The sequence below is a fragment of the Triturus cristatus genome, chromosome 3_1, assembly GCF_964204655.1.
Source record: "Triturus cristatus chromosome 3_1, aTriCri1.1, whole genome shotgun sequence".
NCBI lineage: Eukaryota > Metazoa > Chordata > Amphibia > Caudata > Salamandridae > Triturus > Triturus cristatus.
Genome location: NC_140583.1, coordinates 759,064,743 through 759,078,740, shown reverse-complemented (window position 1 = coordinate 759,078,740; position 13,998 = coordinate 759,064,743). Strand labels below are relative to the sequence as shown.

The following is a 13,998-nucleotide window of genomic DNA, read 5'->3' as shown; positions in this document are numbered from 1 at the left end:
GCCAAAGCTCATCGGCCGGTGAAGTGCTCTACTTTTCAGGAGGATGTGCAACAGTTGATCAGAAAGCATGCCATCACTCCCAGTGCAAACGAGACCGTGGCTGTGGAGAGCTGATCCACTGCCTCATACTGTATGATGTGGTGGGTGGAAGAAAATGTGTCTGACAGTTGAACAGACCATTGGTTCAAGAAGGCTGGCCAATGACTCTTCTCCGTCTGTCTGTATGTATATTGGTTACTCCAGGCTGGTGAGGCTCTAAACCAAACATCAGTAATCGTTGCAAGCACAGAATAATGCTTACCCTGCTTCTTTAGTAGAGTTAGTACAAATCCAGTAAAGCCATCACACAGCTTTACAATCAGTTGAAGAAACAATCAATATTTCTGTGCAGAGCTGCAGAAACGTTGTTGCTGAGTTCCGCACTGAAGACACCCCATGTCTCTAGGTTACCTTATTGTTTCCCATTGTATAGTCACAGTCCAGGGTGTTTTTTGCATCCTTACTGAGGCTGTTTCCTAGCTTCCAAAATAGGTAGTTAGTGGTGTTGGGGAAGAGGATAGCACCTCATTGGCTATTGTCCTCATTCTCATTAGGTTTCCCTCAAAATTGTACCTTCCTTTTTTGTCACTCCATTGTTGCAACTAGAAATACCTGTTACAGCTGAGATAGCTTCATGTAGCCTGTTCTTCACTAGGCCACAAGAAACGAGTCTGAAAAAAATGAGTGACATTTTTAAATATTGGGCCAAATTAACAGAAATAAATTATATTCAAAGGTTTCAACGCAAGACATAACAGGCAGAAATCTCTCTTCTCAGCTCTGTGGCACTGTACACCCCAATTACTAATTGCTATCTTAAGACAACCACATTAGTGACAAGTACCATACAGCTTTTTTATGAGCGCTCAATTCAGATTTTGGTGTCAGTTTCTGATGTATAGACAAAATTATGTGAACCATTCTCGCTGTCGACAGTTGGAACATCTCACTCTCTGAGCCCTGCATTAATTTGTGGTTGACCCGTAGAGGGAGTGCAGGGATTGCTGGGCTGGACCATATAGCTATCCTTGTACACTCAGCGGGTCACTTTGCACCCATTTATCACATGTCCTTGCAGAGCCTGTCTCTTTCCCACCTCATCATTTAACTGATGATATGATGACAGTCTGCGGGCAGGTGCCTCCTATATGAGGAGCTCAAGTCTCTCCTGTAGTCTGTTGTGATGGCAATCCATGCTACTTGCAGCCTTTCGTGATGGGTGAGTAGTCTCTTATCCAGCCTTACTGCTGGCCATGGGCATTCTCTTGATCGAATGGTAGTCATCCTGGGCCCAGAAGGCAATCTCTCGAGGTGTGTCCCTTGTAGCCTGGGAGCAATGCCATTTGCAGTGTTTCCTGTGGTGAGGAAGTCTCCTGCAGTGTCAACTCTGGTCAAGGCAGTCTCATGATCAGGCAGTCTCTCAATGGGTCCCCCCTTGTTGTACCAGATATTTTTTCCTCTGGTCAGAGATGAAGCATATAAGCAGTCTTTAAAGCGGACAAGGACCATTTCCCTTTTGGCCAGTAGTATTCACCCCTGCAGTTGTTCCTGTTTTCGTTGTATGATCCTCGGAAGACTCCAGTACAGTCAGGAGAGAGACTTTCAGGGGTTCAGAGGGAGTCTCCTCCGCAGTCGAATGCATCTCTTTTCTAATGCTATCACCTGTGGTTAGAACCATTCTTTACTAAAGTCTCCTTTGGTGAGGTAGTAATGTATCCTGTGCTCTGAGTGAGTCATTCTTCTATTCTGTACTGGCATACTTCTTTTGTGGTACTTTCAGTGCTTCCCAGTCGCGTGGGACATGTGCATTATTTGTGGTTCTGGGCCTGTTGATCCCCCTATGCTTTCCGTGGCCTCGATGACCTCTGTTCTTCACTGTAGCTCTCCAGCTCCCCCCACCAGCAATATTTCCATTCTTCAACATGGTCAAACTCTTCTACTTGTATTTAACTGCTGTTTAACTAAAGTATCCCAAAGAGACACTTAGTCTCGAGCCATGTTTAAGTGACTTTCCTGGCTAACACATCACAACAGTTGCAAAAAGAGATGATTAACTAAAATGGTTTGCATGTGGGAGTTAGGAATGAGGGGAGTCAGAAAGGGCCGTATGGGTAGTGTGGTCGGTTGCTACACGTAAGCTGGACGCGTAGGATGAGTATAATCTGTTGTGTATGAAGAGGACTCGGAGGACAGTCATGGGCTGGGGCTTGTGCACTGCATAGGGTGAGGCTGAAAAGAGAGGGCAGTAGATGGGGGATGGCAACATAGATGGGTAGAAGCAATAGCAATGTGTTAAGGAGAGGGCAGTGGGATAGAGTCAGCACGTTTTTGAAAGCAGCACAGGAAAAAACTAGGTGCATGGAGAGAGTACATATCGAGCGTAAAAGAAATGGAAGTGCATACTGTGGCAGGTAGAGGGGGCGAAGAGTCATGAGGAGGGTGAAAAAACAAGTCCTGTGGAAGGACAAAGATTGCAAGAGGCAGTGGGTCAGGAGTGGGTTCTTCTTCAGAAAGAGCACGGGACAGGAAACTGGAGGCCAGAGTGTTAACATGGTACACTGGGAGAATACAAGACAGGCTAGAGAGCGGTAGTGGAAAACAGGGTAGATGAGAGGAGGCAGGAGAAATGTAGATGATGTAAAAGACGACAGAGGCAAAACCGAGGGAATCCGGTTACAGGACGGCGGGAGTCACAGAAGCGGGGAAGTGAGAGACAGGGGGTTGATGTAAGTTCTCTCAACATGTCTGATACCGCCGATGAATGTTTCCTGTTCAGAAATTGTCTAGCAGACAGCCTTTCAGCTCCTGGATTCACTCGTTTTCATTCAACTCATTCAGTGTCTTTGATACTGGAAACCAAGTTAAAAGTGATTAGAGAAAAGAAAAAAATCTGAATACCAGAAATCCAAGAACTAAATATTTAGCTGTGCTCTCTAACGATTGCCAGGATATTACTCTACACTTAGCCCGAGGCGGAATTCTCAGCATCTGCAAAGAAGTTACTCTATGTCATGGGCCTTGTACATATCGAACTATTCCAATTTGGCACCCGTATTAACCCATGTTGCCCCTGTTCCAGTATTAGCACCTTCCTTTATCAGCACCCATACCATCCATACCCTGCCAATACAAGCTCCCATTCTATCTCCGTCATACTATTTGACTGATTGTACCTATGCTACCTGTAATAGTGCACATACAACCCGTATGCTATACTCTAACACTGATAGTACTCATACATAGTACATCCATGTCACCCTCTTCTAATAGCATCAGTAGTACCTCCACATCATAGTTTAGCAATATCAGCCCTGGTATCACAACTGATTGTTTTTCCCGATACTTTGCAGCGTAGTTGGTGTATACCTTGAACCCTGCCTTCAAGAGTGCTATGTAGGGCTCAAACTATAACGCTGCACCTTTTCATGAATGATACATAATCCTGTTGTGGGTTATGTCTTGGGTATATAATGTGATGCCACAGCCCTTCAGCACACACATTACCATCAACGGTCCTGACCAGCTACACAATGCAGTGGTCAGTGCAAGTGCTGCAAATATTGTTCGGCTGGTGAGAGTGGTTGCTGCAAGCTCTAGCTGGCTGCCTTCATCTCTTTGAAAGCTGAGATCGAGAACCCTGACCTGATTTCCAGCTTTAGCGTTATATTCAGCCTGCTGTTAAAGCCTGTAGTTAGCTGTCCGTGAGACGTTTATCCTAAGTCTGTAGAGAACAGGACAGCCTCACAGCCATCTTCGTTGATAGTGACTTGTCTCTGTTAGCCTTCTTGACCGCGTTGGTAGCGCCATTAGCCTTCTACCCCCCCTTTGTAGGACATCCTCCATACCTGACAGTAAGGTGACAATCTCTGCCTTCTGTAGGAGGTGCCAGAATCATATGTTCTACCCAGCACCATAGCTGGAGATCATTACAAGGGAGTCGGTTTGGACTCAGCAAGCCACCCTTCCTTCGGTACCACAAACAGTAGGTGTCAGTCCTACTCGGCACCTAATTCAAAATGCATTGAAAGAACGTCATATTTCTAGGTAGAACAAAAGACATTTACTAGTGTGCACAAAAACTCCCATTGGGCAAGCCAAGTCTGATGCCTCCAACACCAGCAAAATAGCTGTCTTTCTGATGACTGAATGAAATCTGATGTGAGTATTTCATCTATTCTAGCCGGATTGTTTGCCAAGCATTCAGTAGAATGGAGCAAGCCAAAGAGCATTAGGTCTCTAACACAAAGCCCACATCATGGGTGAATCGTCCTAGCCTTTCTGGTACACTTGAGACTATGAAAATGAAAATCACTGAAATCTTAAAGCCATGGTGTCATCCACTGTTCCAACAGTGAAACTTTGGTGCACATCCTCTGAAGATCACAGAAGACGTATGGCTAGCTTCAGATCTTTTGTCACCACCTTGTTTTTCTCAATGCAAATATTTCGTGCCTTAATTCCTAGACAGTCACTCATGAAGCAGATGACACCAGGTCCTATGTCGTGCACCAGGATTAGTCTGACAGTCAATAAAAAAAGGCTTCTATCATCCCATATGACCATGAAATCTGTGGACTCGCGTAATTTTTTGAATCTTTATGTAAATCAGGTGACGATGTCAACTCTTGTAGATAGCATTAGGGGGTTCTTTCACATGTTGACATAAGGGCCTAATATGTGCTGCTGCCTAGGTGCCATATAAGTATTCCTTATTCCCCTTTGGAGTGTCGGGTAGCCTATGCGTACAACCTGCCAACTATTCAGTGGACTTAAAGATGCATTGCGACTGCACCTACTAGCTGCCCATTGGATAACTGATTATGTTGACTGTATCTTTTGCTAGTTCCACTAAGGAGAGGGTCCATACTATGGAGAGACTGCCCTTGCATCGTACTGGGTGCCTAACACTACATTGAATGAAGACACCTCACACAATATTCATCAGGTGTTGGGTTCTAGTGTGATACAAGTTCATTCTTATGGTTGCAGTTCACAGTTCTTTTACATCTTTGGAAGTTGCAGAAAAGCATCTCCCACTGCATTTGCCAAACTGGTACCTGTCATGCTCCTTCAATAATGCAGAACCCTAATACCTCATGAAGCGTGGTTCTCTCATATGGTTTCCTAACCTTCTCTCCAGGGATTCTTTCTTCACAATAAACATTTCAGTTCATTGGAAGTCGAGGAGAGGTTATCAGAGACTGACAAGTTAGAGAGGGCACTTCAACCGTTGCATAGGAACATAAGGGATTGATCAGAGCCATTGTAGTTTGACACCAGCTAAAGATAAGGCTCTGTGTCATTAAAATAGGTGGTCAGCACAGTGTGACTCCGCATAATGGTTCAGTGTTCACCATTTATCCTCAGCCACATCTACAGCAGTAGCGGCTGGTGTAAGGGAAATGTGTTGGGGGTTGAAACAATAAAAAAAGACTTACCTGCTGGTCTTCTGCTCACGGACTTCTGCTCTGGGCACAGGCTGAAGCTCCCAGCTTTCCCTGTGGCCAATCTCGAGGCTGCTCTCACCATGAGAGAAGTGTCGAGACTGAGTGGAGCAGGCTGGGTTTGCGCTCCATAGGGGGCTGGGAGCCAGTGCATGCTGATCTCTCCGCCCAGCAACACAACTGGGTTGGAGAGATGTCCGTGTGGTTGATGGTTTGACTGTCCTAAGACGGCCAGTCAAATTGTCATACGCACTGACAGCAGTGCCCACCACTCCTCCTCCCCCTGCTGCAGTACGGTGGCCCTGCCGCCCCCCAAGACTCAGCCGCCGGACTCAAAAATAAAATTATCTGCATCAAGATCATTTTCGTTTTTGTTTGCCTCTGCGGCAGTGGGGCGACGCTCCTCCACCATAGCGTAGGAGCCTCCCCTGTTCTACAGCGAGATGCTTTAAGTGTTTCAGGCTGTCCATTCTTCGGAGCCTGTTGTCAGCTTAACTAGAGCAAGCTAAATATCTGCTGTACATTCGAGAATGGAGGAATTGGAACACCACAGCTGTCCTCCGATAAAGAAGGTGCGTAGGTAGGTCCATGGGTTCATAGATTCGGGCAACGTGAACTGCTGGGAAGAGAGTAGGGGTGCGTATGGGCAGAAATAGAATGTGTATGACTGCTTGTAGGACTGGTGCTGTTGAACATGTGGATGAGGGCCCAAGAAGGGCAGAGTGGGTAGCTTTTTTTTTTCTTGTCAGCCAGTCCCATAACCCTTCTGGAACAGTGTTATGTGACGTACCAGGACCTGGTCACACGAGGAAAGGAAACAGAGAGACTTTGTGGAATCTGGATGTCCTTCAATCTCATTTTCAAGATGTCCACAAGAACAAAGAAATGAAACAGTTCAAGGAGTAATGTTGGTGCAATAATAATAAAAGACTTTCATCAGCCTGCAAAACCAAGCAAAAGGCGTCCAATAGTCAAGTTGAGGTTCTTGAAAACCTATGACCAACAACATCATCTCGGTCCTTCAGTGACGGATCTAGGCTCAACAGTCAAGGTTTTCAATACCAATGGTTATTTCCTGGCCGCAGATTGTGAAACAAAGTCACCAAATAAAGGACAAGCTAAAAAGAAAGCCATTCTGCAATAAAGTATCGCATTGGAGTATCCGTGGTGGGAAGGCAGATGCCCTCTGCTTTGGGTGTTATAGGTGGGCTATCACAGTGACTACATGGGTACAAGCCGGGAAATATAGCCCACGACGCATGCTAGTTCACCTCCAACTGTGCCTCTGAATTCTACCCCGCGCTCCTTTGACCCGCATACCCAAGTGTGAAAAGAAGTGCAGGCACACACACACACACACACTCCCCAGTTCTATAACAGAAAATGTACAGGGATGATTTGATTTTTTTTCCAAAATCACGTTTTTCCTTTTTAATTACTGTTATTGTTGGCTTCTGTGATTCTATGAGCATCCCAATATCATCTTTGAGCAATCGGGTTTAGATATATACCTGAATCTACAACACACTGTTTGTCCCCAGCCCTCACTTCCTTAATAAGAAACTTTTTATATAAAAAGCGCTTTCTACGTTTTCCCGTGCCTCATTCTCGCCATTGGAAATCTGACACTTTTGCTTCTGTTGTTGGATAGTATTATTGTGACTGTGCCTTTTGAAGCAGCACCGTGATTTTATAACGGTTACTGCTAGCACACTTAAGTATTCTTCCTTGGATTTGCCCTAGATTATGATTTTGTTATTAAGTATTATGTTACAATCACAATATTAAAAGGAACTAAGGGCCACGTGTGCGACCATCATTTTGCGAGTTCCTAACTGCGAACTTTTGCAAATCACAATTAAGAAGTCGCAAAATGTGATGTACTAATGTGTCTCAGACACATTTAGCGTTCCAAAATGGGCTTGCAATTGACCTACCTAATCAATATTTGAGGTAGGTCGCAATATGCGACCCATTGGGAAATCGCAAATACCACAGTAATGGTGGCCTGCTGGGGACAGCAGACTACCATGTCTGTGTTTACTTTTAAATTAGACAACTTTTCTTTTTTTTTTTTTTTTTAAAGGAAAGCGGGATGCGTTTCAAAAAGAAAAATTAAACGTTTGTTTTAATTTTTAGGAGTAGGCAGTGCTCTTAGGGACCCCTGCCTGCTCATAGAACCCATTCCACAAAAGGGGAAGGTGTTCCATAGGGACCCCTTCCCAGTTTTGACTGGCTTACGAGCTACTTGAAGTGGGCAGTAAATGCAAATGTTTTGCCACCGCATGCCGGTCACAAAACATTCATACATTCCCATCCGACTCGCTATTAGGAAGGGATGCCTTTAACACACCCCTTCCTAATACCGACTTGCAAACCCTATTTTGCGAGTCAGTAATAGGTTACCGACTTGCAAAATAGGGTTTGTACATGTCAAAAGACTTTTTAGCAGTTGCAAACGGCTGATTCTCCTTTTGCTACCTCTAAAACCTTCAGTACATGTGGCCCTAAATGCAGATTAGTGTCTTAAGTTATTTAATGAGTACAATTGATACATCACAATATTTTGGTGAAGAAGTACAGTTATTGATCTCCAAACCTATTTCAAAATGATTATAACTAACTCTCCTTCATTAAAACTATGATACATTATTCCCCCTCTCTAAAATAATACGCTAAAGGGAAGAGAGTAATAACTAATTGAATTTTGTATGGAGGCGATGGTACCTTCTTTTGTCCTTCCCCATAAATGTACATGTACGACCTTCATTTTAAATTTACATGTATACTCATTTAAGACATGGCTGCTGTCTTCCCTCTAATCCAAATCCTATTCAGCATCCAGTCTCCCTCATCCAAATCGCACATGATGTTGTGCTCCCTCGTCAATTTCATCCTGAACGTCATGCCCTCCTCATGTAGTACATACCTGGTGCCATGTCCCCTCTGCCAAAACGTTCCAGGAGGACAATACCACAGCGCTTCACCAAGGCAGGCCAATTCAATATCAAGTACTATCACAGCTCTGTTATTTAGCCATAGCCAGCAAACATTTCACAAGGATTCCGCAGTGCAAACATGTACATTTTTAAAGGGCAAAATGTAAAGTGCAATAAAGAGTACATTGCAGAATTTGTAAAGTCAGACAACCACAAACACACCAGTGTTATTCCACCATAGTCCAATACAATTACCCATTTACCATATGAGACTGTCCACCAATCATCAATTTAAATAAAATAAACACCAGCCTTATATAAGGCCCAATGACACACTTGGTAAGTGGACTTAATGTCCTACTGCAACTTCAGCAGGCAATTCACAGTTTCCAATGTAGGTACCACATCACACAATACAATACATTTTACAGATGGAATAACATCATTTACGTCAGAAACGGAAGAATGACTTATCTACAAATGCACACATATGATGCTTCAAATAGCAGAAATCCGTAGAGTCAAACACACTGGACCACAATTCTAAATACATAAACACGATAATCAGGGACATATGATTAATTTGTGGAAAAAAAAAAAAAGTTGAGATTCAGTCTTATACATGCATATGTAGCCATAACTCCACTCTCTATTTGTTTATTGAGAAAGTAGGACAATCCCTCATCCAAGATTACAGTATTGGCTCCTATTGCTAGTGATAATGAGATTACATCTCATGTAATATGAGATTGCATACCATGGAGTGTATTTTCAGCTAGCAAGTTTGAAGTTGGAACAGTCCCTGTTGTGGTACTGTTTTATAATGTATCACTATAGAATATTTTTGGTCTTCCCGTCTAATAGTGCTCATCTATTCCACAATACATATTCTGAGTTGATGTAGTGTACTGCCTACGTACAGCAGGCTACAAGGACACTGAAATGTGTCGATGATTAGGTAATCCTACACTGAAAGAAATATCTAATATTGAATACGTCTCCACTGTTATCAGTGATTTGACTACGTTTACTCAAAAAACCAAAGTATTAATGCTGCACTGCTGCTTTGCTTCAATGCAGTGCATACCTGGTGTTTTGTTGTTCTCATACAAAACATATCTGTGAACTACCTCTGTTCCAAAAACTACTCGCCCCGTATCCAAAACATACTAAATATCCTACTCTAACATCATCAAAAACATACGCTTTGGCCTACCTATAATCCAAAACTAAGCCAGTGTCCTACCTCATCATCCAAAGCCTTCCAGGTGAACTACCCCTTCATCCAAAACATATCCACTGTCCTAATCCCCGCCTATGAGCTAAATCTAAAACATGCAAACTGACCTACCCTTCTTCCATACTCGGCGACCAGCCCCTTTATTTAAAACATAGCAAGTAACTTAGCCCTGCTCAGTAGACCTGTCACTCATTCAAAACTTGCTTAGTGACCCACCTCCTTTAACTCCTATACCCACCATCCAAGAACACACTCCCAGCCCAGCCTCTACCATCCAAAACAGAAAACATACCTGCAGGCCAGTACCGGATCCAAAGCACATCATGTGCCACCCCCCTCACCCTTTGCATAGTCAGTGTCGCGAAACTCTCACCCAATACATTTTGCTGTGCTACACTCTCCCATTTAATGTGACATCTGTTTTCTTATCCCTTCCCTCGCATTCCAAACCGTCTCGAGTGTGCCTGCTAGTTCAACCTAAACATATACATTTTTTTGTTTAAGTTTCTTATATAGCAGCAAAATACAGTAGTGTACCAGTTCCATGTTGGTGCGAGTGCAATACCTTGGGTATCTGTAATCCTGGAAAAAGCGGATTGTGCAGTGAAAAGGATACTCGATTCACTAAGGATGCATGTCTACTAGCCAAGTGTACAATGAATTCAGTGCAAAATGGGAAATTATATAGCAGACCCTTTGTCTAAAGAGCCAGAACTTGGGGCCTGATGCACAAAGATTGTTTTCACTCGCAAACGATCCGATTCCCAGAATCGGACAGTTTGCGAATGAAAAAATGCCTTTTTCAGTTTACAAAGGCCCAATTTGTGATTTAATAACCTATTACAGAATCGCAAATTGGGTTTGCGGTCCAGTATTTGGAAGGGGTTTGTTTATGGTGCCCCTTGCTAATACTGAATCGCGGTAGTATGTGTGAATGTTTTGCGGTCGAAATGCAGACGCAAAACATTCGCATTTTACCACCTACTTCAAGTAGGTGGTAATGTAAAAATATTTTTTTAGAGTAGGCAGTGGTCTCAAGGACCACTGCCTGCTCTAAAAAGAAGAAAAGAAACCTTTTCATTTTTCTTTTCAAAACCCTTCCAGTTTTCCTTGAAGGAAAATGGTCTGCATTTAACATGGTGGTCTGCTGAGTCCAGCAGGACACCATCCCTGGTATTTTTGGGATTCCCATTGGGTCCCGAACTAAGACTTACCTCATGAATATTAATGAGGTAGGTCAATTTGCGACCCACTGGGAATCGCTAAATGTGTCAAAGACAGATCTGTACATTGGTGTTTGCGATTACCAAATATCGAATTGCAAAAAATCGCTATTTGATAATCACAAACCATAAACTGCGTACGTCTGGCACTAGATGTCTAAAATGCCTAAATTATTGTTTGCTTATAGCTGGATTTGCAAGAAGGCCGGGATATGGTGGTGTACGATCAGAATACCCGGGATGTGAGCTGCCTGTCCTCAAACACCTTCCTCTCCATCCTTGTGGGCAAGCTAGACAGCTGCTACCAACGTGTCTACGTCCTCACAGGTAGGAAGTGCTTCGGATCATGTCTGTTCACTTTGAAATAGCGTTATGTACCATTTTTATGCTTCAATCTTCCATTGCTGATCGGGACAGAATGCAGTGCTATTTGATGGTGCACGGACGTGCAAGTGTAGTTTCAGGTAGGTAAAGGCAGGTAGCTTGGCCAGAGCAGGCAAGAACAGTTGAGTTTCCGTATGATTGCCTTGTGCAGTGGTGGCGGCTCTCCGTTAGAGGGGTGTTACTATGAGGGTGGCCATCACAAGGTGGGACACAGATTTCTCCGATGTCTTTTCCTGCAGGAAGCGGCTACATAAGCGGGGAAGCAAAGCTTTCCTCTGGTCCGCAACAAAAACTAACCCCCCATCATTATTGGTTTATTTATTCACATTCTTATTATGTATTTACATTGTTATTCGGATTTACATAATTTTCGGATCACCTTTATTTCAGGAAAATTTGTGAATTGGAGTATGTGTTTTTTAACCCTGGGTGTTTTGTTTTGATTTTACATCCTAGAACAGACAATATGTTAACTTCTCTAGATCTAAGAATTACTGCCAGATTTCGACAAATAATTTTTGTATGTCTGTAAGATCTTGTGTGATTCATTAATTTCGTCTGAATGCCTCCCTTACGAGGACACCCTTTTTGTGCAATTGAGTACATGGTCCTGGTTTGCAGTTGGTGCATCCTTTGATAGACTGCCCACTGAACACAGCTAATAAGGTACCGCCCCAAGCCGATTGGGGCTACCACCAGATTAGTGTCACCTGGCCCTAGTTTGCAGTGATGTTGTACATATGACCCACAAAAGACAAACATAGCCTGGGTCTAAAATAGCTGCTACAGAAAAGAGCAGCTTAGTCCAAAATGATTGCTACTAGTTTCTTCCAGTTTAGTGATCCCTCTTGTTCAGATGCCAATCAGCAGTCTTATCCCCTTCCATCGGTACTAATAGTCAAAAATAGTAGGTAGCCAATGGTTTAGTTGAAATCTTTGCACACGTTTTCATATATTGAGTGAGAATTTGAGTTTCCTGTTCTGCCCCATGGTAGGAACTCTGAATTCCTAGAAACTGGGGCACCGGAAAAAGTGTTGATTTCCCACTACATGAAGCCTGTCCTATTGAATGCAAAACACCAGCTGACATTTCTACCAGACACTATGCCAATCCAAGACTAATGATGAAAGGAGTTAGAACTGAGATCTTCACTTTTGTAAATGGAACCTGGGAAAAATACCAAACCATGATGGCTGTTAAGCAAGCATCTATAATGTTCATGTTTATGTATGAAATCAGGTGCAATCTCCTGATTTACTGCACGTTTTAACATTGCTGAGGCCTTTTCACACCAACCCATTGCCCCTCAGCACGTGTTCCAGAGGAAGAGCATGGGCTAGGCATACGTCCCTTAAGGGTGCAGAATCAACCCTCATTTCACCAATCCAGGAGTCAATATTTTTAATGCACAAACAGATCATGCATATAAGGATTGAATGCCTGGAAAGCCATTGATGAATCTTTGTAACAAAAATTAGTATGGAAGCACCCTGGAGATCCTTGTATGCCAGCATTTCTCTCGCGTGGGTCAGGGAGTGGATATGCGGAAATTAGCGCCACTTGAAGTGGCTGATCTCAATGCGTGTTTTCACAAGTAGAGGTCAAGTGCTAGTGTAAAGATTTCAAATACTTTCTCAACATGTAGGTATCACAATAATAACTGCGCCGTTCTTGAGAAAAGGTGGGATTCTCTTCCTTGTGCAGTGCTTTTGGAAAGAATGGAGGAGAATTTGATTATATAAACTCATAATACTATGACCGATGCTCGTTTGCCCAAGATTGAATTCACCGCCGCCTGGAAAAAAATGTTATTTCCATATCATCAGTATGCCTGGATTGCGTCTTTTTCTGAGATGTTCAGGACAGAGGCTGCTTCACAACAGGAGCGCAAACACATTTCACTGACTAGGGCCTTCTGCAGAGCAACATTCCTGTCCTGGAACATCCCTCTTCTTGAGAAATGGGAAGAATAAGAAGGCACCTGCTGTTTTGCTGGAACATTTTATCCTTCCTCTAAACAATAAGTTGTGCTTTTAGGCAATAAATGTTTTGGCGTCAGACCTAGAAATGGAATCCTCTACTCCAGGTCATGTGCCCTCCACTAACTTATCGTTGGACGACAACCAGCCAGGACTCCTGAACCTACTGTGAGATTGGAAATATCTATGTAGTGCTTACTTTCCACTGTGGCTCAGCAGATAAACCCAAAGTCCTTAACAGGCACCTGACTGGTATACGTTTTGGGGGTGAATATCCTCTCATGGTGTGCCACCCTATGCCTGTTTGTTGTTATCAGGTCTGACCTGCATTCATCTTTAATTGTGCTCAGCAATCTATGAGCCCACTAAGGGTGCTCCATGTTTTTTTTTACTTTTCACTGTCAAAGCACAACTCTCATTGCCAGCACTTACCCACAACCATACTACACGGTGGCTAGTACCCCATCAAAAGAAGCTCTGGGTGGGTAGCCAACTAACATGGCTGGTCAGACCGGTTCCTGATCGGCTCCGTCTCTGGCCCCGTTATAAATCTACAACTAAGGCATTATTGCGGCATCCTGAAGAATTATTTGCACGCAACGGTTTGCGGGATGCGCAGGAATGCTGGAGGGAATGCGTAGTGTACCTTGGAGCATAGGAAAACGCTTTGGTGAGTTGAAGGTGATCGGCGCTTCCCCGGTGAAAATGGCGCCTCGCATCACGGCGGACCCCCGATGGCGCTCCGCCTA

General features: G+C 43.6%; 1 protein-coding gene across 1 annotated transcript in view; it reads left to right on the top strand.

The window, feature by feature from the left end:
• DUSP8 (dual specificity phosphatase 8) overlaps positions 1–13,998 on the top strand; it is a 74,165-nt gene that overhangs the window by 15,104 nt on the left and 45,063 nt on the right. The window contains exon 3 of the mRNA XM_085644923.1: positions 11,074–11,212. Within this exon, the coding sequence (XP_085501049.1) occupies positions 11,074–11,212 (139 nt within the window). The remainder of the gene's footprint in view (positions 1–11,073; positions 11,213–13,998) is intronic.